The 23,814-nt window shown below is 44.0% G+C and overlaps 1 protein-coding gene across 2 annotated transcripts in view; it reads left to right on the top strand.

The window, feature by feature from the left end:
* The first annotated feature begins 8,333 nt into the window (after positions 1-8,333).
* ABLIM3 (actin binding LIM protein family member 3) overlaps positions 8,334-23,814 on the top strand; it is a 117,324-nt gene continuing 101,843 nt past the window's right edge. For both annotated transcript variants that reach the window (XM_008014924.3, XM_038006196.2), the window contains exons 1-2: positions 8,334-8,482; positions 8,836-8,935. In XM_008014924.3, the coding sequence (XP_008013115.1) occupies positions 8,923-8,935 (13 nt within the window). In that variant the 5' untranslated portion in view covers positions 8,334-8,482; positions 8,836-8,922. The remainder of the gene's footprint in view (positions 8,483-8,835; positions 8,936-23,814) is intronic.

Below are 23,814 nucleotides of genomic sequence, written 5' to 3'. Positions count from 1 at the left end.
TCTTTATTACGCTCTTGGCCTCTAGCCCCCAAATCAAGGGCACCTGATTAGTTACCTCTCAAAAGAGAGGCAGAAACAGTGCTGAAACCAGAACCTGGCCCCAGAGACCAAGCTGACCCAGCTCCTTTCTGCTGGATGGAGAGTCAGGAGCTCACCCTCCTCACAAGGGATTTGGGAATAAACATTCCATGCTCTTCCACATGCCTGTTTTGTCCCATTCAGAATACAGCCCCAGTGATGAGATCCCTAGCATGTTCATTCTGCTACAAGGCCAAAGGACACTAATAAAGGTGTCAAAGCTGAAAACTGTTCGGAAAGCAAAGAAAGAAGTGAGGAAAGGAAAACAGCATCCTTTGATTCAATAATGAATTTTGCATAAAGGGCTCCACATTACAGTGCACCAGAGACCACACGGCCACACACTTCATGTTCCATTTTTTATGAGAAAGAGGAAAATGGGGGGAAATTTTCAAACAGATATTAGGAGAGTAGTCAAGAAAGTAAGTTCACACATGTATCTTGATTTAAGCAGGTGGACCCAAGCCATTTATATTTTATGGCATAATAAAAGCTTAGAGTGGAAAAGAAGCATCTAGTCCAATCCCTTCATCTTCCAGATGAGCAAATTGAAGCACCGGGGGATTAGGTAACAAGTTGCGCACCGTCAGCCTTGTAGTGGCTGACTTAGGAAGAAGAGCCATGGGGCTTGTCTTTTTGACTCTTGGACTGCAAGGCTAGAAGGAAACTTGGAGTTGTTCTTCTCCGGGGACACACTTCTCTCTGGGCTTGTGAAGTTCATTCATTTACTCAAGTAATAGTTACTGCGCACTTATTATGTGCCAGATGCCATTCTTGGTACTTGAGCACGCAGCAAGCTCTGGACAGAGAACAGAACAGGTGCCCGCTCCTTTTTCACTTTCATTCCAGAAGGCGATGTCAATTAACAAGTGCACAAATAAATTGTACAGCACAACTTCAGATAGCGTTCTGTGCTCTGAGGGAAATAAAATAGAGCATTGTGGCAGAGAGGTACAGAGGGAAAAAGGACAACTGGGAAAGCCTCTCCAGGAGGCAACATTCACTAGAGCTGAGACCTGAACGATGAGAAGGAGCCGGTCACGTGGAATTCAGAAGGAAGGGGGTTCAGGTCAGAAGGAACAACACCCCTGAACACCCTAGGCAAGTGTGGGATGTGGTGTGCATAGAAAAGAAGGCTGTGTCTGCAACAGAGTGGGCAAGAGGGCGCTGCTAGGAGGGGAGGTCAGATCGGTGGGCAGAGGCAGGATGCTGAGGTTGCAGGGACTTGCCCTGGAGCCCCTGGAAGGTAGAAACAGGATGGGATCAGAACTGGAGCCTCCAGGCTCATAAGTTTTATGGTTCTGTGCCAGCCATGGTGTGCAGGCTCTTCCGTCCTGGAGACCTTATGCTGAGTCACCAGGTCAGTTATGGGAGGTGCCACACCAGCCCCTGGACACGTTGTCCTCACACTCAAAACCTGGCAAGGGACAAGCTCTCAAAGGCCACAGGAGCCCCCAGGAGCAGACTGACCAGACGGTATTGAGATGGAGAGTGGCCCCCTCCCTTCCCTTTAGCCACCATGACTCATACAAGCTTAGTAAGTCATGAATCAGTCCTACAAGCCCAGAAGAAGGGTTCAGTAGGGTCTAAGGCTAATTTTAAAATCATTATTATTAATTTTTAATTATACAAGAACTCATGAATACATTTTCCTGGTTAAAAAATAAATACATAAAATAAAACATGGTCCCTACAGCTAATGTCCCCGTAGACTCCTTTCCAATCCTGTTTTCTTGTCATCACCCCCCAACTTCTATCCCATTATTAGTAGTAGTTCAGTGAATAGCCTTCCAGACCATTTCTTATTCCGTAAAAGGCATCCCTCACCAGACCATAAGTCTGGAATAGTCCAGGTTACTACATAAATAAGCACCCCATTTTGCAAATTGCTGTGTAATATTCCTCAGTATGATATGCCACAGCTTATCTCCCTGTGAATTGTAGTTTAGACTGTTCCCAATCTTTTTGCATTACAACAAAAAAGTTGAAATAAAATTTCCTTTTGGTACATTTTTGTGAGTGTGTCTCTGCAGTAGATGGAAGACTTTCCTCTTAGATGTAATTCACAAGTGGAAACTAAATCGATCATGGGAATTTCTAAACACTGAGTGGTTGTCTAGAGCCAGGAGACTTGTCTTTATTCTTACTGCCATTGTGGACTCACTGCATGGTTTTACCCAATTCCCAACTTCTTTGGGACTCTGTACAAGAAGAAACTTAGTTTTGATGAACTCTAAGAACTCTTACAGTTCTTGCCTCCTACAACTTTATGATTTGGGGTACTAAACCTGTGGGGTTCCCTCCCAAGTAGAGATTTGATTCCCATTCCAAGGTTATAGGGCATTTGCAGGAGGGCATTGCTGTGGGTTGCAACACATCAAGATCACAGTGTTCCACTCCAGGCAGTAGAATGTACTGTACAGGTGTTAATGGGGAAATGGCTAGCACATAGCCACTGACTTCTGCCTTCCCTTTTCCATGTCCTTCCTGGATATGAGGGGATATGATGTCACCTTGTATAAATTCTGTATAAATGCCTGAATCTGAACCCATAATTTATAAGGAGATGTAACCATAACCTATTCTGCACAGACTTTAGTTTACAAAGCACACAGTTTCTCATGACGTTCCTTGAACAATCCTGAGATACATTCCATGAAGGGATAATTATAATATATAACAATGTGCAGTGAATATTATTATTCATTACAGCTTAGTAGATTGAAACAAAAGAAAGAATTGATTGCCCAAGGTCACCTAGCTAGGAAATGAGGGCAAACCTGGAGCCCAGATGTTCTGATTCCCAGTTCTTTTCTCTTGCACAGGGCAACAATGGACTTCACTGTTGTGCAGTTGTGAACCCATTTGTAATTATTAATAACTAGAAGAGACACGCATCCTCAGCAGATTCTAAAGGATTTACTGGAAGACCATATTCACAGACAGAATTTAAGTCTTCAAGAGCCAAGAAAATAAAGAGGGAAGAGGACCAAACATTGGGGAAGAGGGCATGGGAGTTAATTAACTGAACTCCAAGCTGAAATAAATAAGTCCAGTTGTCTGAAAGGCTTTTAGTCCACGGGTTAATGAAAGATGCTCTTAGGGATTATTTAGCTAGACTGGTCATGGAAGGAAAGGTTCTTCTAGAGCAGAGGCAACTAGGGTAGTATCTAGAGGCTAAGAAGGTTCCAACTGTGTAAAGAATCAGAAGAGAAAACCAGGTATAGGAAGCAGGGAGTACAAGGTTCCCAAGATGAACAAACTCACAGGAAGGTCAGCAAATTTCCTCTGCTCAGGAAGCCAAATGGGGATAGGGTGGGGGCATGGGATAGAGTGAGCCTTCTCAATGCTTGACCAGGGTAGCCAGTGCTAGAGGAGCTCTGAGGACAGAGTCAAGAAGATGGAACTTAAAGGAATCTTGAGGAAATTACCAGCTTTACTCAAGGGAAACAGAGGAGATGGGTACTACAAGCAGGAGAACTGAAGGCTGGAAAGAAAATCTGGGTCAATAATGAGTAACCCACAAAACCTGGCAAAGGACAAGCTTTCAATGGTCAAGGGAGCTCCCAGGAGCAGAGTGAATCCCCTCAATGCTTAATCTGTAAAATGGAACAGTAGGATAGAGTGTTCCCTGACATCTTTTTTAGATAGTTCTACCAATAAAATAAAAAACAGCCCAGAGAAGGTCAGTCAAGGGAATGGCAGCGCTGAGTCCAGTTTTCAGATCTCCCAAATTCCTATCCAGAGCTGACTCCACCCCAGTTCCTTCCTTCTGCTGGAAGAGTGACCATCAGGAAGGAGGTTTGGGCTGTGGCCACATGTGAGTGTGAGGACTCACCAGAATCCTATGGTGGGGTCATCTGCCTGGAGCCCCCCTGGAGCCCATGCTGCAGCTCCCGGCACTCTGATCTCAAAGCCAGTTTCTTTGTTCCCCCCAGAAACTTCCCAAAGATGTTGGGAGCCACTTTGATTTTGGTTTTTTGTTTTTCTTAACATTTCCCCACAAAACAATGTGAGGAACAAGAGGAAAAGCATGGCCCAGTCACAAAGCTATTTCAACCAGAAAAACAGGTCTGAGTCCTATCAATTCCACCTAGATTTCAGAGATCCCCAAGAGAGGAAAGGGGGACAGAAGCTCAGAGAGCTTCATACAAAGCACCACTCCCTGTGGGAGTTCTGTTCTGTGTTCAGGGCCTGGGGCTTAGCACAAATCAGTGGTGTCCCTTGGGGAACAAAGGTCCCCACACCAACTGAGAATGTGGTCAGATCTGCCAAACTTCAAACTTGGTTCAACCACTCTATGCTTAGAACCAAGAACACTAGAGCGAAAGGAACTGCAGGAATCATGCAGTCTAATCCTTCAACAGCATTTGCCATCATATATACAATACCCTAAAGAACATACTGTATATATTTTCTGTAATTTTCTTTTTATTTAATCACATACTATGAAAACCCTCCCCCACAATTATACATAGATCTTTCTCATGTTGTTACCCATAACATATTATTTTTCAAAACTAAGAAAAGAAGTAGTCACCTTTGGTAAGACATTCAGGTAGTCTAGGGATGGTAAGTAGAAACTATGGGACTACCAGCAACCTCCCCACTATTTCCACACCTTATAGACTAAAAGGACTTTGTATTCAAGATGAAGATGAGTGAGCATTTATTTGTAAATGAACAGGAGCAGGATGAGGAGGAGGCAGAGATGCAACTGGACAGGAATGAGGGAAAGGCAACCAGAGAGAAAAGTCAGGGGCCAAGAGTCGCCTTAGTCAATAACAGCAATGGGAGGCAGGGAACAGAAAAGTGAGGAGGAGAGCTTGAAATGACCCCAGTTAGGGACAGGGAGTCAGGAAAGATGGGAGTTGTTGGTGGTGAAGAAGAGCCCAGTATCAGCAGCCCAGCAACAGCCCCTGACGTGCCAGGCCATGGTCATGGGTGAAGCTGGCCCCAAAACCTTTCCTTTTTCCACTCAGAGAAGTTGAAAGGTTTGTCTCCCAATGATTTTGCCACATGGTTTTTCAACACCCAGAGCCTTTGCCAGTTTCCCGGTGAGACTTGTTTATCTCCATTCTGGAGTCTTAATGTTCAAAACAAACTTCCAGACAAAAGGATCCTCTGCTCTGTGGTTCTCAGCTCCATTCTCCTGCAAGGACAGAGTCAACAACCCTGATCCCCTGATGACTTTCACAGCCACGTCCACAGAGAATCCCACCCCCAGCTTCCTTCTGCGTCTTTCCCGCTGCCTCTGATTGTTGTGGACATCCTCAAGGGCAGAGCTTGTATAGCTTATTTTAGCCCCTTTTTTCCTATCCTCATAAACTATGCAGAGAAAATAAGATTGTTTCCCCAGCAGATGTTATTTGAGCCTTATAAAGTGGCCCAAGACCCAGTGATCTCTTGTAAGAGGTGAAATCATCGGCATCTAGCTGGATATATTATCAAAAAGAACCCCAGACAAGAAGAATTCAATTAGTCTCATTAATTGATGAATAATTAACTCATTAATTCATCAATTAATTTATCAATTAATCATCTGAAAATTTTCAGGCATATTTTCGTGGCCACCACTCTGTGGAAAAGTTCAACAGATTTTCGTAAGTAGAAAATGACAGCATTGTCACTGAGGGCAGGTATAAGTGAGGGGTGACACTACTAATGAGTAAGCATCCAGCCTTCATTTGTCATGCATTACACTAAGGCCTTTAATACATATGACAATCCAAAAGGTAGGCACTACGGTTGTACCCTTGTACAGATGAAAACTTTGAGGCTTATAGAGGCTAAGTATCTTCCCCAAAGTGAGACAGCTAGAAAGTGATGAAGCTGAGATTAAAAGTCAGGAAGGCTGGAAACGGCACCTGGGCTCTTCCCCAGGCCACCATCGGGTTTAGCTAATTTATGTTTTGCTTAGTTAATTGTCTCCCCGCTGTCCCAGAATCGGATTTATGTTTATGAGGTTGGAGTTCTTTATATTTCTTTATTTTTTATTTTTTCTGCCATCATCCATTACTGGGTAGAGCTCTTGTCTGTCCTGTTCTCCACGGTATCCCCAGAAGCCAGCACTGGGCCTACCACAAAGAAGACCCTTGATAAATAATTGCTGAGTGAATGAACTAATGAATGAATATCATGCTTTTATTTGACTATTTCCTATAATTTGAAATTTTCTGAACATTGAGGCTTTGGGTGATAACTAAATATGTTCATGGAATAGAACAGTTAATTTTACACGTCTAATTTATCTGAACTTTCTCCCAGAAAAATGTTTTTCCAAGCGTTAGAACCTAGCAAGTTACCTGCAACTTGGAAATTGAATAAGGAATACCATCTGAAAATGTAGAGGACACATAAAGTGGAATAATTTAAATATTTACTAATCACTTATGTTTTCAAAGCTATTTTAGGCCTGTGCCTTTTTCAATAGCAAAGAGCTGTCTATGAATTACCTGGCGTGCTTGTTTCAGATGCTGAGCAAGGGAGTCCAGGGCCTGGGAATCTGCATTTTGGAGGTATCTCAGGCGTTTATTATCCATACAAAATTTTGAGAATGACCGTGAGGATATTAGGACTATTTTTATCTCCACCCCATCAGACAAAATTCTTTTTTTAAAAATTGTTATTATACTTTAAGTTCTAGGGTACATGTACACAACTTGCAGGTTTGTTAAATGTGCCATGTTGGTTTGCTGCACCCGTCAACTCATCATTTACATTAGGTATTTCTCCTAATGCTATCCCTCCCCTAGCCCCTCCATCCCCCAACAGGCCCCAGTGTGTGATGTTCCCCTCCCTGTGTTCATGTGTTCTCGTTGTTCAACTCCCACTTATGAGTGACAACATGTGGACAAAATTCTTAACAAGCTATCAAATGTGTTTCAAATCCATTGATCCTTAGGTTTATCTAAAGATTCTTTAATCCTGATCACCTCTCGAGGTCATGAGCCATATCCATTTTTTCCTCCCTGTGTGAGGTAGAAATATTGTATTTATCTAAAAGCATTGTATAAAAACATTGTATTTACCTTTCCCCAATTTTAATAGAGCAGCTATTTAACCTTACACTGACATCCCAGACTCTAGTGCGCTGAGCCACTCTCATATAGGATCAAGCTAGAAGGTAGAAGATCTGGTCGGGTTCCACCACAAGATGCTGTGTGTCCTAGGCCACGTTGCCCAGCCTCTCTGACCCTCTGTTTCCTTGTCTAAGCTGGGACTGTGAGTGTTCACAGCCTTTTGAGTCTGCACATGCTCTAATTGGAGCCATGCTATAGACAAGGATCATGTACCCTCTCAGTCTTGTTTTTCAGCACTCAAAAGTCACACTTCTATGATCATGAATTAGGTTCAGAAAGTGACAGAGTAAGTAGTCACAGGAATGTCAAGAGCCCTACCCCACTGAATCAATTGTGACCAAAAAACTTTGGAATATAAACTTCTACAATACACACCTATAAGATATAATTACAAAAAAAAAAAAAAAAAACTTGGGGGAAGAGTTAGTTGGCCATACAAAAACTAGGGTGGACCTGTGAGGCCACATACCTGCTGTTCTCCTCAGATGGGGAAGTGTTTCAGGGTGGGGCGCCTAGGCAATCTGCTCTTAGGACTGTGTAATATTAAACCCAGAAAACGTCTGGGTTGATCTGTCAACAAATATTCATTGGTAGCTACTATATGGCAGGCCCTGTTCTAGCTATTGGGGGCCTGTAGTGAACCCTACGGACAGACCCATTCTTTCATGGAGCTAACATTCTCGTGGGGAAGAGAGGTAATAAACAATTCTAATGATGAATCAGTGATAGGGGATAAAGGGAATCAGTGAGGGAAGAGGGGATATAAATGCTGGGAGGCTGAAGGAGCCCCTTACGTATCATCCACTTGTGCAGACGCCATATTCACAGTTGAGAAAGATGAGGCAGCGACGGTAGTGACCGACTTGAGCCTAGACTGCACCAAGCTTGCCAGCAGCAGGGCCGGATGGAAACTGTCTTCCTGCAAAGCCAGGCTTTCCTTCACAGCCCCTTCTAATGATGTTTCTTTTCCTATCATTGTCGAGCCCTTAGACTCCAGGATCGAGGGAGGGAAAACAAGCGCTCAAGCACCCCCTCGTTGGTCCCAGGACACAGGGTCTCGTCCATCCCCCATCACACCCCAGGGCCCAGGCAGAAGCCCGGCGGGGCGGGGCCTCGGACACGCGCCGGTGCGTCCAGCAGGTGGCAGCAGCGAGCGGCCGCGCCCCCCGCGCTGCCAACCCGCGAGCCCGCATCATGGATGTCGAGCTCTCCTATTTCGCATTGCTAGCCCTGGAATTCGAGACCCCAGACGAGGACCAGGATTCATGAATCAGTCGCAGGGGCCGGGGCAGGGGCCTCTGGCTCCCGACACTGGCCGAGAGGTGGGTTCCGGGGCGGGTCGCTGCTCCTTGAGGCCGGGCGGGGACGCGCTGCCCCCGCCCTGCCTCCCTGTGGTCCACACCCCCTTTGGGCTCCGGAGCCGCTGGGCAGGAATAGTCCGGGGTGCGCGCGAGCAGGCGCTGCCAACCCCACTTCTGCCCGGGATTCCGATCTGAGGAGCAGGAGGACCGGGGCGCCAGTGTCCTGCCGCCTCTTCCTCCTTGCTCTCACCTGCGCCTATTAGTCTACGCGCCTTCAAGGCCAGGGGCTACAGCCCAGACAGAGAGGGGACAGCAGAGGAGAGAGAGCACCTGAGGATACAGAGCTGGCACTGGACTGCCTTTTCACCCCCCAGGTGATGAGTGAGGTTCGAAGAACTGAAGATTTAAAAAGCAGCCGGGGCCTCCGTATTGAATGAAAGACCCAGTGCAAAGACATCACCATGAACACGAGCAGTAAGTGGATCCTCCTCTCCTTTGCCATGGGAACAGGGGTGGGGGCGGGAGGTGAGGGAGCCTGCGCTCGGGCTGCCTGGAAAGAGGAAGGAAGCCTGGCATCTCTGGACACATGACCCCCAGGCTCCTTTTTGGTGCTTTCCGTTCTCCTTGGCAGAGGGATAGCTTCATGACTCTGGTTTTTCGTGATAATTTTGCCAATATTTTATCAGCGGCGCCGGTCGCCTCTGCTGGGAAGGCTGCTTGTCTCCTTCTAGCACTGTCTGGGAAGGCCTAGGAAGCAGTGTGTGGCCATTGTCTGACTGTGGGGGCTCTGAGGAGACCTCCCTGCACACATCTGGAAGGCACTGCCTGTCCCAGAGGTGGGAAGAGCAGGGAAGCTGGCCTGTGGGCAGGCGGGAGGGTAGGTGGGTGTGGGCAGGCAGTGGGCTGGAAAACCGCAGTTTGATAAACAAATCATCACCAGGACACCTTTGGGTCTGGAGATTGTGAAAGATCCAGCTCCGGAGTGCCTGCAGCCCGGTGGGCCCAGGCACTGGTTTCTCTATGTACCTGCAGGCTGGTTAGTTATCCTTGAGAACAAGAGGACAGGAACAACCCTTTGGCCAAGGGCTCTAACATGCCAGAGGCAACAACTGCTTGCAGAGCCAGGACTAGATATTTTGCTGCCAGGTATGCAGTCCGAAATTCAAGAAGGCAGAGTCTATTTCTCTTCAATGTAGCGCTTTGACCTGGGAGGGCATGTCTCGGTTCCAGACTCACTCTCCCGCCCTCTTGTCAGCTTGGCCTGTCTAGGTTATTCCAGCATCGCATGGGGCTGTTGAACCAGAGAACCCCTACAGTCACTTTCCTGGGTCTATGACTTTGTTATCAGTCCCCTCTCTGCATCTCAGACTGCTCGTCTGTATGATGAGAGAGGTTGAATTAGAAAGCCTTCTAATCGGCTAGGCATCGTGGCAGATGCCTGTAATCCCAGCAGTTTGGGAGGCAGAGGCAGGTGGATCATGAGGTCAGGAGTTTGAGACCAGCCTGACCAACATGGTGAAACCCTGTCTCTACTAAAAATACAAAAATTAGCCAGGCGTGGTGGCATGGACCTGTAATCCCAGCTACTCAAGAGGCTGAGGCAGGAGAATTGCTTGAACCTGGGAGGCAAAGGTTGCAGTAAGCCGAGATCGTGCCACTGCACTCCAGCCTGGGCAACAGAGTGAGACTCTGTCTCAAAAAATAATAATAATGATAAAAGAAAGGCTTCTAATCTAAGAACCTACAAGTTTTTTTTCTTAAAAAGCTAGAGCTGAGCAACAAGGCCAGAACTATCAAGACCTTATTGAAGCTGTATCCAGCCAAAACCTATTTCTTCACACACTCCACCCCACCCCCACCTCCATTTCAAGACTGTTGGCATAGAAGAGAAAAAAAAACAACAACAAAGCAAAAGCTACTGAGATGAAAATTAAGTATATTTATTTACTACATATTTGTATGATTCATCTCTCTGCTGTCTTCCTTTGTGTATTGCATATCTATGCTTAGCTAGCAAGTGTGGCTGGACTCTCTCTGCCTCTTACAGCCAAGTAATTTTGCCTTATAATTTTGACAGGCTGGAATGGTGTTTTGGCTTCATACCAGGCTCAAGAAAAGAGGAAAATCCTGCAGCCCCTATCAGCTAGTGGGTCACATGTTTGCATTTGCATGTTTTCAGGCAAATAAAGATGTGCGTTGCCTGTCACTTCTCACTATCTCTAGGGGAAAAAAAAAATGTATTTATGAGAGTCCTTTCCCACTAAGTGGCAGAAGAGAAAGATGGCTCATCTATGTTTCAAGGAACTATGAAAAGAAACCGGCAACTGACTCTGCCCTTTTCTCTCTCTGGAATGCTAAGGAACTCTTGTCCTATTAGTAACACTGAGTATTCCTGAAAGAAAACAGAGACTGTCCTTCTGAAAGCAAGAAAGCAAGAGAGAGAGAGAAAGAGAGAAAGAGAGAGGAAGGAAGGAAGGAAGGAAGGAAGGAAGGAAGGAAGGAAGGAAGGAAGGAAGGAAGGAAGGAAGGAAAGGAGGGAGGGAGGGATGGAAGGAAAAAAAGCACCAATAGAGTTGAATACTGACTGGCAAAAATGCCACTACTTTTTATAAGCAGGGAGAGTGTGTGTATTTTGCAGTAGTGGAAAATGAACAGAGGAAAGTAGTGGAAAATGAACAGAGGAGAATGACTCAGCAGCCCCGGAAGCCCCCAGGGTTCCCCCTAAGAGGAAATGCTTCTCTAAACAGACACCTGGGGGACACAGCAAGTGCAGAACTTTGGGGGCTTAACTCCATCATCATGGAGGTACCTCCCAAACCCAAGAGGCTGCATATGCAGAGAGTAGACATCAGACCTCACAAGAAAAAGAGTAACAGAGGGTGGTATGGATAGGGCATTGGCAGGGGGTCCTTGTGTGACCTGACCAAGCAAAAATCTCCCCTTCGAGATGTGAAATTCTTAACTTGATCTTCATGCATGATACTATCCCTAATAGAAACTCTTGCTTAGTTTTTCTTTCACTTCTATTTATTTACTCCTCATTCTGCACCAGCCACCATGCCAAGCACTCCCCTGATTGAGCTCACCAGACTGTCCCACCCAACCTGTGACATGGGTGTTTTTCCTCATTTTATGGGTGAAAATTTGAAGCTGTGTTCAGAAATGTTGTAGTTAATGCTCAGTAGCTTCTTCAAGTCATGCAGTTAATTGTTGGGTTATGAAAGATACTAGGATGTGTAACACGTTTGACACTGAGTACAGCTCCTAATCAATGGTTCAAATGTCAACACTGAAATGGAGGCAAAATGTGAGATTACAGTCATCCCTTTGTACACGTGGGGGTTGGTAAAATTGTGTATGCTAAGTCCTGCAGTCAGCCTTGTGGAACCTGCTTATGAAAAGAGTCAGCCCTCTGTGTAGGCGGGTTTCAAATTCTGCAAATACAGGGTTTTTTTTCATTTCAACTTTTATTTTAGATTCAGGAGGTACATGTGCAGGCTTCGTTACATGCGTATATTGCATGATGCTGAGCTTTGAGATACACTTGATTCCATGACCCAGGTACTGAGGATAGTACCCGATAGTTAGTTTTTCAACTCTTGCTCTCCTCCCTCCCTTCCCCCTCTAGTAGTCCCCGTTGTCTATTTTTGCCATCTTTATGTCCATGAGTACTTAATGTTTAGCTCCCACTTATAAGTGAGAATATGCAGTGTTTGGTTTTATGTTCCTGAAATAATTTGCTTAGGATAATGCCCTACAGTTGCATCTATGTTGCTGCAAAGGACATGATTTTGTTCTTTTTTATGGATGCATAGTATTCTATGGTGTATATGTACTACATTTTCTTTACCCAGTCCACTGTTGATAGACACCTCGGTTGATTCCATATCTTTATTACTGTGAATAGTGCTGCAGTGAACATATCAGTGTGTGTGTCTTTTTGGCAGGACGACTAATTTTCTTTTGGATACATATCCAGTAATGGGATTGCTAGGTCAAATGGTATTTCTGTTATAAGTTCTTTGAAAATTCTCCAAATTGCTTTCCATAGTGACTGAGCTAATTTACATTCCCATCAACAATGTATAAGCATTCCCTTTTTTCTGCAGCCTTGCCAGCATCTGTTGTTTTTTGACTTTTTCATAATTGCCATTCTGACTGGTGTGAGATGGTATCTCATTGTGGTTTGGATTTGCATTTCTCTGATTATTAGTGATGTTGAACATTTTTATTTTTTTCATGTCTATTGGTCACTTGTATGTCTTTTTTTTTTTTTTTTTTTTTTTTTTTTTTTTTGAGATAAAGTCTGGCTCTATTGCCCAGGCTGATGTTCAGTGGCACAATCATGGAACACTGTAGGCTCAGCCTCCCGAGCTCAAGCGATCCTCCCACCTCGGCCTCCTGAGCAGCTAGGATGATAAGTGAGTGCCACCATGCCAGGTTAAGTTTTGTATATTTATTTTGGTGGAGATGGGTTTTGCCATGTTGCCCAGGCTGATTTCAAACTCCTGGTCTCAAATGCTTCAGCCTCTCAAAGTTCTGGGATTACAGGTATGAGCCACTGTGCCCAGCCCACTTCTATGGCTTCTTTTGAAAAGTGTCTGTTCGTGTCTTTTGCCTACTTTTTAATGGTTTGGGGGTTTTTTGGTTTTTGTTTTGCTTGTTGAATTGTTTAAGTTCCTTATAGATTCTGGATATTGGTCCTTTGTCAGATGCATAGTTTGCAAATATTTTCTCTAATTCTGTAAGCCGTCTGTTTACTCTGTTGATAGTATCTTTTGCTGTGCAGAAGCTCTTTAGTTTAATTAGGTTCCAGTTGTCAATTTTTGTTTTTGTTGCAATAGCTTTCAAGGACTTAATCATAAGTTCTTCCCCAAGGCCAATGTCCGGAATGGTGTTTCCTAGGTTTTCTTCCAGAATTATTATAGTTTGAGGTCTTACAGTTAAATCTTTAATCCATCTGGAGTTAATTTTTGTATATAGTGAAAGGTAGGGGTCCAGTTTCATTTTTCTGCACTACATTAGCCAGCTGGCCCAGCACCATTTATTAAATAGGGAGTCTTTTCTCCATTGCTTAATTTTGTCAGCTTTGTCAAAGATCAGATGGCTGTAGGTATGTGGCTTTATTTCTGTGTTCTCTATTCTGTTCCATTGGTCTATATGTCTGTTTTTGTACCAGTACCATGCTGTTTTGGTTACTGTAGCCTTACAGTATAGTTTGAAGTCAGGTGATGTGATGCTTGCAGCTTTGTTCTTTTTGCTTAGGATTATTTTGATAATTTGGGCCCTTTTATGAGTCCACATGAATTTTAGAATTGTTTTTTCTAATTCTGTAAAAAATGATGTTGCTAGTTTGATAGGAATAGCATTGAATCTATAAATTGCTTTGGGCAGTATGGCCATTTTAATGATATTGATTCTTCCAATCCATGAGCATGGAATGTTTTTTTCATTTGTTTGTGTCATCTATGATTTATTTCAGTGGTGTTTTCTAGTTCTCCTTGTAGAGATCTTTCACCTACTTGGTTACATATATTCCTAGGGTTTCTATCTCTCTTTCTCTCTCTCTCTTTCTCTGTGTGTGTGTGTGTGTGTGTGTGTGTGCGTGCACACACATGTCTCTTGTAAATGGGATTATGTTCTTGATTTGGCTCTCAACTTCAGTGTCATAGGTGTATGGAAATGCTACTAATTTTTGTACATTAATTTTGTATCCTGAGACTTCACTGAAGCCAGAGTTTTTGTCATGAAGGGGTGTTGGATTTTATCAAAAGCTTTTTCCATATCTTTTGAGATAATCATATTTTTTTGTTTTTCATTCTGTTTATGTGGTGAATCACATTTATTGATTTGCATATATTGAACCAACCTTGCATCCTGAGAATAAACCCTACTTGATCATGGTGAATTAACTTCTTGATGTTCTGCTGGATTTGATTTGGTAGTGTTCTCTTGAGGATTTTTGCATCTATGTTCATCAGGGATATTGGCCTGTCATTTTCTTTTTTCATTTTGTCTAAATACTGTATTTTCAATCTGCCTTTAGTTGAAAAAGATCTGTGTAAGTGGACCTACACTATTCAAACCTATGTTGTTCAAGGGTCATCCGTATAAGAAATTCCTAATCACTTTATCTGGAGAAGAGGAGCATGGGGCTGTGGTCTTTGAGCAGTGATAAGAGTTGATAGAGTGCAGGCCCTGGAATCAGACTGTTCCAGGTTCCAGTTCTCATTTTTTATGTGTTAGGTGTGTGGTCTTCAGTATGGTTGTCTCGTCGGCAAAAAATGGAAATGACGAGGCATACCTCAGCTTGGAATGGAAACCAAATGTTAATGTTTTGCATAGTACCTTGACCGTGGGCACAACTGGTATCATGTCAGCGATGGGTGGTCACACTGTCATTATCACTGTGGGCATCATTGTGGCTGTCATTGTGGATTTTATGACATTAGCAAGCAGGTCACACAACCTCTCAGACTTCAGTCACATCCTTCTCATGAATTGAGAAGCATACCTGAAGTGTGATTTTTTAAGGATTAAATGGGATTATGAGATGTTTTATAAATATTTGTAAATTGTTTTTACTAATAAAAAAATTCTTAGATTACAAAAACAAGAGCATGCTTAGTCGGTTACTCTTCAGTGTGAATTTTAGTTTCATTAGAATCCTTTCTTCTGAAATCTAGCTGAACATTAAGAAAGGGGTAATTTTGGAGATGCTGGAGTGAGGTGGTAGGCAGACCTAGGTAGAGCACAGCAGGTGGGGTCCGGTCCTCATTTGGGAGAAAATAGACACCAAACATGTGAGCAGGACACCCAAGGCTCAGGAAGGCCTGGGCTCATACTGAGTCAGTACACTCGCTTCGGTGAAGGACTGCAGAGGAAAGGAGGGAAACTGGCCAATCATTGCCACTTTGACTTCTGTAGGGTGGATCCAACATCCAGCCTTTCTTTCCCTCATGAACTCTCAACCTATTCCAAGGATCTCTCATTTGTCTCCTGACCTACTGAGGCAGCCTCTAACTGGCCTTTCATCCACACCAGTCCCCTTCAGCCACCTACCACATCCCCACTCTGTATCATATTCTGCTTAAAGCAAGGCTCCCATGCTCCTAGGGTGAGAAAGGAAACTCCTCAACAAGCCTGTAGGGTCCTGTGTGGCCTGCTCCTGGCCTTGCTGACCAGTCCCATCTTGTCTACAGTGCACAGTTCTCAGTGTTCTTGTCACATGTGCCTTCTCCCATTCCCTCTAAGGGTTTGCTCCTGCTGACTTTACATGCATGGTTCCTTCTGCCCAGAAAGCCCTTTCCCGACTAGCACCAGCCCCTCTGCCCAGCCCCACACTTCGCACTTCACCAAGGCTTGCCTCCTAACTCCCCAGAGCATCAAGTGCACCAAGATCAATTGTACCATGTACCACTCCTACTCATTTTATAGGCTTCCTCCTGCCTCTAGCCCCTTTGTTGGTCTTTACCATGGATTGGTATGCTAACAAATTACTTTTTTGAAGTAGACTTTGTTCTGTTGAAGAGAGTATTGAAGTGTCATATAACTCTCACAAAGATGTCGTGGGATAAGTAGATACTATACTGGGACGGCAAGAACCTGAGCTTTGGCGTATGGATTCTCAAGTTCAAACTCAAGATCTATCATGTACTGTTTCTGTGGTCTTGGACAGAATAGATCATGCCTCTGAGCTGAATTTTACCGTGTATAAAATTTGAGCAATAAATACCAACGTGCAAGGTTCTTATAAGGATTAAGTGAAATAACATTAGAAACTCACTGGCATTGGGTCTCAGTGAATGGAGTTGAGTCTGAAGTTGAGTTGGCTGTTGAGTAAAGCAAAGTTCTGGAAAGATGGTGTCATTAAAACCAAATCCTCTGATTAAAAATTAGTCTGTTCTTCTGGTATTACAGTAGGTGCTGGATTTTCTACATAGGAAAGTCATAGCTCCCAGGAAGCCTACAGGAAGCTTATTAACCTGGCATTGTATATGGCATGGGTTGAAAAAGGGAAGACAGGAAGTTAGGATTCCAATTGTCCTGGTTCAGAAAACATCTGAGGGCCAAAATTTGGATGGTTATAAAACTAGAAATAAGGGGAAACATTCTTTAGAAAATAAAGACTGCATGGCCTAGCCACTGATTGTTTTATAGGGCAAAGAGGAAAAGGAGGATTCTATTAGGTAGGGTCTTGGCAGAGAACAGATTGGCAGTTTGAGAGGAGTTAAATGGAAGAACTCTTCACAAGTGTATAAGAAGGACATTAAGAAACAAACAAGGAGAAGCAAGCATGACCCAGTACTAGGAGCCTAGTAACTGTGGCACATGACCCACTGCTACCACAGCTGCCCCCAGCTGGACCCAGAGACCCAGCTGGCTGTGGGGTGAGGGCTGCCTGACAGGAACTGTGGCTGTGGCCCCAGGAAGGCAGCGAGCCTAGTTCCAAGGAAAGAACCAGGAGGATAAATATCCTGATCCTCCTCTTCTCTCTCCCTCAGATCTCCTATGGGTACTCCCCATTGGTCAAGTCCAATCAGAAGCCAGAGGGCAAGGAAGGCATTTGATAGGTCCTTAATAGTCAGCAGCTTCCCACGTTACATTCCAGAGTAGGGAAGCAGGCAGAACAGATCTGGAGAGGTGAGGGAGTTCAGAACAGAAGACACCCAGCACACGGGGCATGATGACCTTCCTCTGCTAATGCCGTTGCCCAGATCAAGAAATCTAAGGATCCCTGAAGAACAGGATCCCTTACACACAAGAACACAGTAGGATGCCCTCTCCAGAAATTCTACATCTGCAAAACAGATAAAGTAGAAGTGATTATTTACTCTACAAGGATAGAGATGGTTTTAAAACAGTGCTTCCCAAATGAATGAACCAGTTGTTGATAGATGATTACTTGAGGCTAAGGAGGGGTTAGAGGAATAACGTAAGGAACAATTTTAAAATCATCCAAAATGACTATAACACATCTCAGAAAAATCACAATGTGATTTCAAGAGCACTTGGATTGCGTAAAGGAAGTGATATCAATTCTGAACTCCAGCTTTCCTATCTGGCAAAAGGTTTTTCTTGCTGAGATAGCATCTGCTGTGGTGAATGGTCAACAACTGGCTGTTACCCAACTTTAGGCAGAAGCCATTGTAAAAGTACAGAAAACAACCAGAAGTGTCCGAACACCTTCGACTTTCTGGGTATTTTGCCAGATAAATTCTTCCTTTGCAGTTCTTAAGGACACAGACTGAAGCTAGGTTGCTGGGCTCAAATTTTAGCCCTGCTTGTACTTTCTGTGTATCCTTAGGCAAGTCACTTACCTTCTCTGTGCCTCACTTCCTCATCTGTAATGATAATTAGAAGGAAGCTAATAATAGTGCTTCTCTCATAGAGGAATTATAAAGATACATAAGTTAGTTATGAATTCCTTAGAACAGTGCATGACACATAACAAAGGTTTCTGAAATAAATAGTATGTATTAGTTTGCTAGGGTTACTGCACCAAAATGCTATAAACCAGGTGGCTTAAACGCAGAAATGTATTGTTTTATAGCTCTGGTGGCTAAAAGTCTAAAATGAAGGTATTAGTAGGGTTCCTTCTGAAAGCTGTGAGACAAATATCTACTCGAGACCTCTCTCCTTGGCTTGGAAATAGCTGCCTTCTGCCTGGGTCTTTTTATATCACCTTTATCCGTGTGTAGCTCTGTGTCCAGATTCCCCCTTCCACAAGGACACCAGTCACATTGGATTAGGACCCATCTAATGATTTCATTTTAACTTGATTACCTCTGGAAAGACTCTATTGCCAAATACAGTCATATTCTGAGGTACTGAGGGTTAGGGCCTCAATTATGAGTTTGTGGGGACACAATTCAATCCATAATAGAATGTTTGTTAAGGAAATGACTCCTCAAGGAGGTTTTCTTGTGGTCTGGTTTCCCCTGAATGTCAGTCACTGTCCATGCTAGCATGGGATGCTGACAGTTGGTTACTAAATGCAAGAGTCACTAAGTTTATCTATCTAGTCTTGATGTTTTGCTATCCTTGACCCGTGGACATGGACCCTCTCCTCCTAAGAACCTAAAGGGAAGTGCTCACATGTAGGAGGTCCCCACATGGGAAGACCCCAGTAATTTAGCATGTCCACAGCCAGTCTGCTTGCCATACTTTCCACCCCACCTGGTCATTTCTCACAACTGTGGTGTTTCAATAGTGTAAGGGAATTTAGTCATGACATTCGTTTCCAATCTTCCTAGTTCCTGGGCCTGTCCAACACAGGCAGTAAGAATTGGATTGTCCATTTGTTGATTCATCAGGTATTTACTGGACACCAGCTCTGCACCAAGCATAATGCTGGAGATACAACAGTAAATAGAACAAATGTGGCCTTTAACATCATGGGTCACACAGCTGGACAAAAGGGGCCTCCTGGTGGCCAATGTAAAGGGACACGTCTTATTTGCCCTACACCAGGTTTTTAGTGAATTTGAATTATTTGCCAACAATGGGAAATTGGGAAATCAGAATTGGGATTTCTAGCTCTCTTCAAAACAAAACAAAATCAGAAGATTTTGCAGCCCCGACCTAATTTTTCTTCCTAACAGCAATCAATAGGATTGCCTGCTTTGGTTGGGGTATATACTTAGTCTCTGGCTTGCCATAATTATCACTTCCTATTAAATTACACAGTGACAGCTTAATATTTTTATGTCACCTTGCCACTGTAGTCCAGTAGATGATCCATAAAACATCAAATATGTAGAAGTGATTCTTCACACAGAGATGTGGAAGCTGCAGCACATCTGTTAATGATTATAGGAGAAAATTCTGTCTGAAGTTAGCAATTGATTAACATTGCCATGCTATTAAAGTCCTCATGAAGTGAGCAAAACCCTGCCTCATGTCCCTATTCCCCCAACTGACCCATTCCCAGAAGGGTGATGTCATATCCTGTTGGATACAGTTAGGCAAATAACAGGGCAAACAACGTCCTGCCCTGACCTCCTGGAGGTCAGTTTTGTTTTCAGAGAACCTAATAAAAGACAGTAGGACACAGAACAAAGGAGGGTAATTCTGGATAACTGATCCCAGATCTGGGCACCTTTTCTAGCCCAAAAGAGGGAGTCCAAGGAGACTGGACTGTTCCAGAGAATGCTCTGACATACAGGACATGCCTGGTCCAGTTGAGAACATCTAGTTAACAGCATGATTCTATATGGGTTAGGTGAGTTTGATTAGCCACCCAGCTGAGGGGTGAGTGCTGAAAGGCCACAACAATGATTCCGTGTGGCTACTCACAACCATTCCTCTGTTATTACAGGGTCCTCCTGCTTGAGAAAGTAGATCATGCCAACATAATTTCTTCTGTTTAGGGCAGATTCTTCCTCATTCCTCTGGAAGAAATCAAGGTAGCAAATAATTCACAGAGAGCAAAGCACAGTGTCTGGCACATAGTAGGTACTCAAAAGATAATTGATGAATTAATGCATTCATGAAAAGCCCGCTCTCTCTACTAAACTCTAAGATAAAGATAGATAAAGATCTCTTTCCTAAGCTCTAAGGTCATCTTTCTGATCATCTGCTAAGATGGCTACTGGAATATTCCCAAGACACTTCAAAATCAACCTGAAATGTAATAAACTTACTCTCCTAAGAAAACAAAAACAAAAAGCCTACCTCAGCTCTTACAGTCCCAGTTGATGTACAGAACCTCTATCTAGCCAGTCATAAGTCAGTGATTAGAAAGCAGTCTTCTGGGACACTTCCCTTTCCTCCACTCTCTTGTGTTCCATCTGTCACCACATCTGGTCATTTCTACCTCCCAGACATGACTTGAACTCTTCCCCTCCTCAACAGCCATCACTCCCTAATGCCTCCTACACCAGGCATGGCAGCCATTGGAGGAAGAGGTTAGGGGAGCAGGAGTTGGTCTCAAGTTCAGAAAGAGGCAACTGAGCAGTGTGGCCTACTGGAAAAATGTGATTTCAGGCCGTATGGACAGGAGGTGAGAGTCTCACTCTGCAGACCCTGATCAGGCTCTGTTTGAAACATTATGTTCAGGGAGGACAGTGGTCAGCCAGTGCATTCCCAGGAAAGAGTGACTGGAACAGTGGAAGGACTTGAAACATGCTGGGGAGAGGATGTTTGCAGGAACAGTAGGAAGACACCAGGCAGCTCCACATGTTAGTTTTGTGTCTGCCTGAGAGTACGGATGGTCCCTCAGCGACTTCAGATTAGGTTTTACCTGGCTCCCTAAACATCTCTTAGGCCTTTTTTCTAAGGGTGTCACCAGCCAGACAAGGGGTACATACAGGCTCCACATGCCGCCCTGCTGTTCCCAGGGACTGTGGTGGCTGCTTGTGTGCCTGTGCCACAGCCCCACCTTCTTTCGCAGCAGAATGCTACTCTCTACTGCCTCTATCTTTTCCAAAGCTTCTTTCTCGCATCTGCTTAATTTTGTGCAAAGCAAAGGTCTTTCTCCACGGGCTGTTATCTCTTGCCCTCACCAGGCCAGCAGGGCCAATGAAGCAACTGCTTTGCAAGAGTCTAATGACACAGTTGATCTATTTTAAGCACCTGAAGCACACTCTATCAAGTGCCAATCTTCCTGCTGCAAGTCATGCTCAGCTTGCAGGAGCAGGGGCAGCCCGAGGTCTATTCCTGTGTTTTGAGATATGGGGAAATAGCCCAGGGATCCCAGCCCTGCCCGTCTGGTGAGCATCTAAAGCAACCATAAAATTAGATATTTTCACAGTCAGCCTGAGTCGTTCTTGAAGGAGAATTGCCTGTGATGTTAGAATTATATGGTGCAGGAACCTCAGGTGACGATAAATCCCTCTTTCAACTGGCAGAGACAGACCCTGGGCCTATTACATGCAGGGAGAAGGAACCTGAGAGGCAGCATTTCAGGAACTGAAGCCCAGTCCCCATCAGAAATTCCTTAGACTCAGACTAATGTTTTCTCCTCCTCCTCCTGATCAAGAGACTCTTTTCCAACTGCAGCCTGAGTGCAAATGTTTTACATCTATTATTTTATTTAATCCTTACAACAATCTTACATGGGCCTTCCTTGAATTCTGTGTCTAAGGAATATCCCCCATGTTATATTTGCTCTCACCATTCTTCACAGAGCTTACCACAGTCAGTGATTATTTTGTTCATTAGCTCATTTTCTTTGTTTCTGTCTCTCATCCTCCTTTGACTGTAAGCCACATGACGGTTGTGTGACAAACCCTGCCTGTTTTTTTCACTGCTGAGTCCTGCACACTCAACATGGTGTTTGATGCAGAGTGATGACCACTTATAAAAGCATTTATTAGACACACGAATGAGCCCACTTATGCTTCACAAAAGTCCTATAAAGAGGACACTGACATTATTCTCATTTTAAAAAGAAGGAAATTGAGGCCCAGAGAAGAGATAGTTGGCTCCAAATCTCAAAGTTAAGAAAAGTGATGGAGCCTTGAGTGAATACATGGATGGATTCATTTAATGAGGAATACTTCAATATCCTCATTTTACATAAAAGGAAAATGAGGTTCAAAGGTAAATTGCCTGGATAAAGTCAAATGAGATAGGAAGCAGAGGAGCAGATGTTTAAACTGTTTTGGTCTGACCCTGAGGCCTCCTTTCCCTCCTCCCTGCTCCTCCTTTTTACTGTCTTTCTGTATTTTTACTGTGATGGAGATCGCCAGGGGAAACATGGATTGGGATGGCTGGTCTTCCCGTTGGATGTCTCAGCACTATTCACTCATTCACTCAGGCAGTGAAACAAATCTTCACACTGTGAGACAGTGACATTCCACATTCCAGGCACCATGGAATCAATGATGCACAGGACAGAGAACTGGACCTCAGACTGCTTCCATCCAGCAGCTTGGAGGGGCAGACACAAGCATGCATGACTGTGATGTGGGAGAAACCATGGTGGGTGCTGACAGGGAAGGGAAGAGTACAGAGAAAGACAGGCCAGATTCCTCTGGAAGGCCTGGGAATGCTTGTTGGAGAAGGTTCCATTCCACTTGGTCCTTGAGACAGGGAACAGACTTATGTTGTGTAGAGTCGAAGGAAAAGAAAGAGCAGTCTCGATGGACTTACTCAGTTCCTGTGCAGGTATTCCACACACCCTAATGCACAATTCCTGAGTCCTGGGCCTTTGTCTGGGAACTGGGATGGATACTGAAATAAAAAGACAGAAAGCCCTCATCGGGAGCTGTTAGGAAGTCCAGTTTGTGTATGCTAGAGAATATGAGTATGTGGACAGTGAGAAAAGGCTGGGAGTTGGTGAGGATCAGATCTTTGAGAGTGTCAGATGCCATGCTAAACAGTATCTGTTACAGTCTGTAGCCAATGAGGAGTCAGGAGAGGTTTGGAGCCCAGTAGTAACCTGCCCAGAGCTGTGCATTATTTAGGAAGATCTCCCCAGCAGCACATACCTGATGCATCAGAGGGCCTGGCGGCAGTGAGAAGCAGACCTAGTGCAGCAGTGCAGTTGTGAGTGGATGAGAGGGAGAGTGGAGAGTGTGGGGATGCAGGGAGAACGAGCTCCCAGTGGTCCTGAAGCCCTGTTGTGCATTTCTGTACCTATGCCCATGGGTTGGCTTGCTGTATATTCCGATTTCTGGGACTGTGAAAACTGGTACTTTGAAAACTAGGTTATTGACCATACTGAGAAGCCTAGATCATATATATGATAAGAAGTTGAGCTATAGAATCAGACTGCCTGGGTCCAAGTTCCAGCTTGACCCTTATTAGCTATGCCACCTTCAGAGAGTTGCTTTATACCAGACCCCCAAACTTCAGGTTCCTCTTAAGATGCGGATGATAGGTGAACTTTAAGTAAGAGAATATATGTGAGATGCTTAGCACAGTACCTGGCACATAGAAAATACTCAATAATGATTAATAGTGATAAGTAATGAAGCAAATTTGAATGTACTATATTAAGGAAACCCCTTTTAAAGATACAAAATAACCAACACATGGTATTGTCATGATATAGTCACCACTCGGTCATTCCACTAGGAAAGAAGAAGAGTGGTATATATATATTGGTAACACAGGACTTTTTAAGCTAATATTTAAGGAGCATTTTATTACATGTAAGACCCTATTCAGACATTTTCCATGTATTACCTCTTTTGGTTCTTGGCATGAGTCAGGTGTGAAATGAATGTTGGAGAGGGCAATTCTGATTAAGCAGGGAACATGTCACATTAGTCCAGAGACTGGTAAACCTTTCCTGTAAGGGGATTTGCAAGCCACACAGTCTCTGTGGCATGAAACCTGCCATAGACAATGTGTAAAGAAATGGGTAGGGCTGTGTACCAATCAAAATTTAATTACAAGAATAA

This window comes from Chlorocebus sabaeus, chromosome 23, assembly GCF_047675955.1.
Source record: "Chlorocebus sabaeus isolate Y175 chromosome 23, mChlSab1.0.hap1, whole genome shotgun sequence".
Classification (NCBI taxonomy): domain Eukaryota; kingdom Metazoa; phylum Chordata; class Mammalia; order Primates; family Cercopithecidae; genus Chlorocebus; species Chlorocebus sabaeus.
Note: the sequence above shows the minus strand (reverse complement) of the source record. Positions and strands in the feature narration are given on the sequence as shown.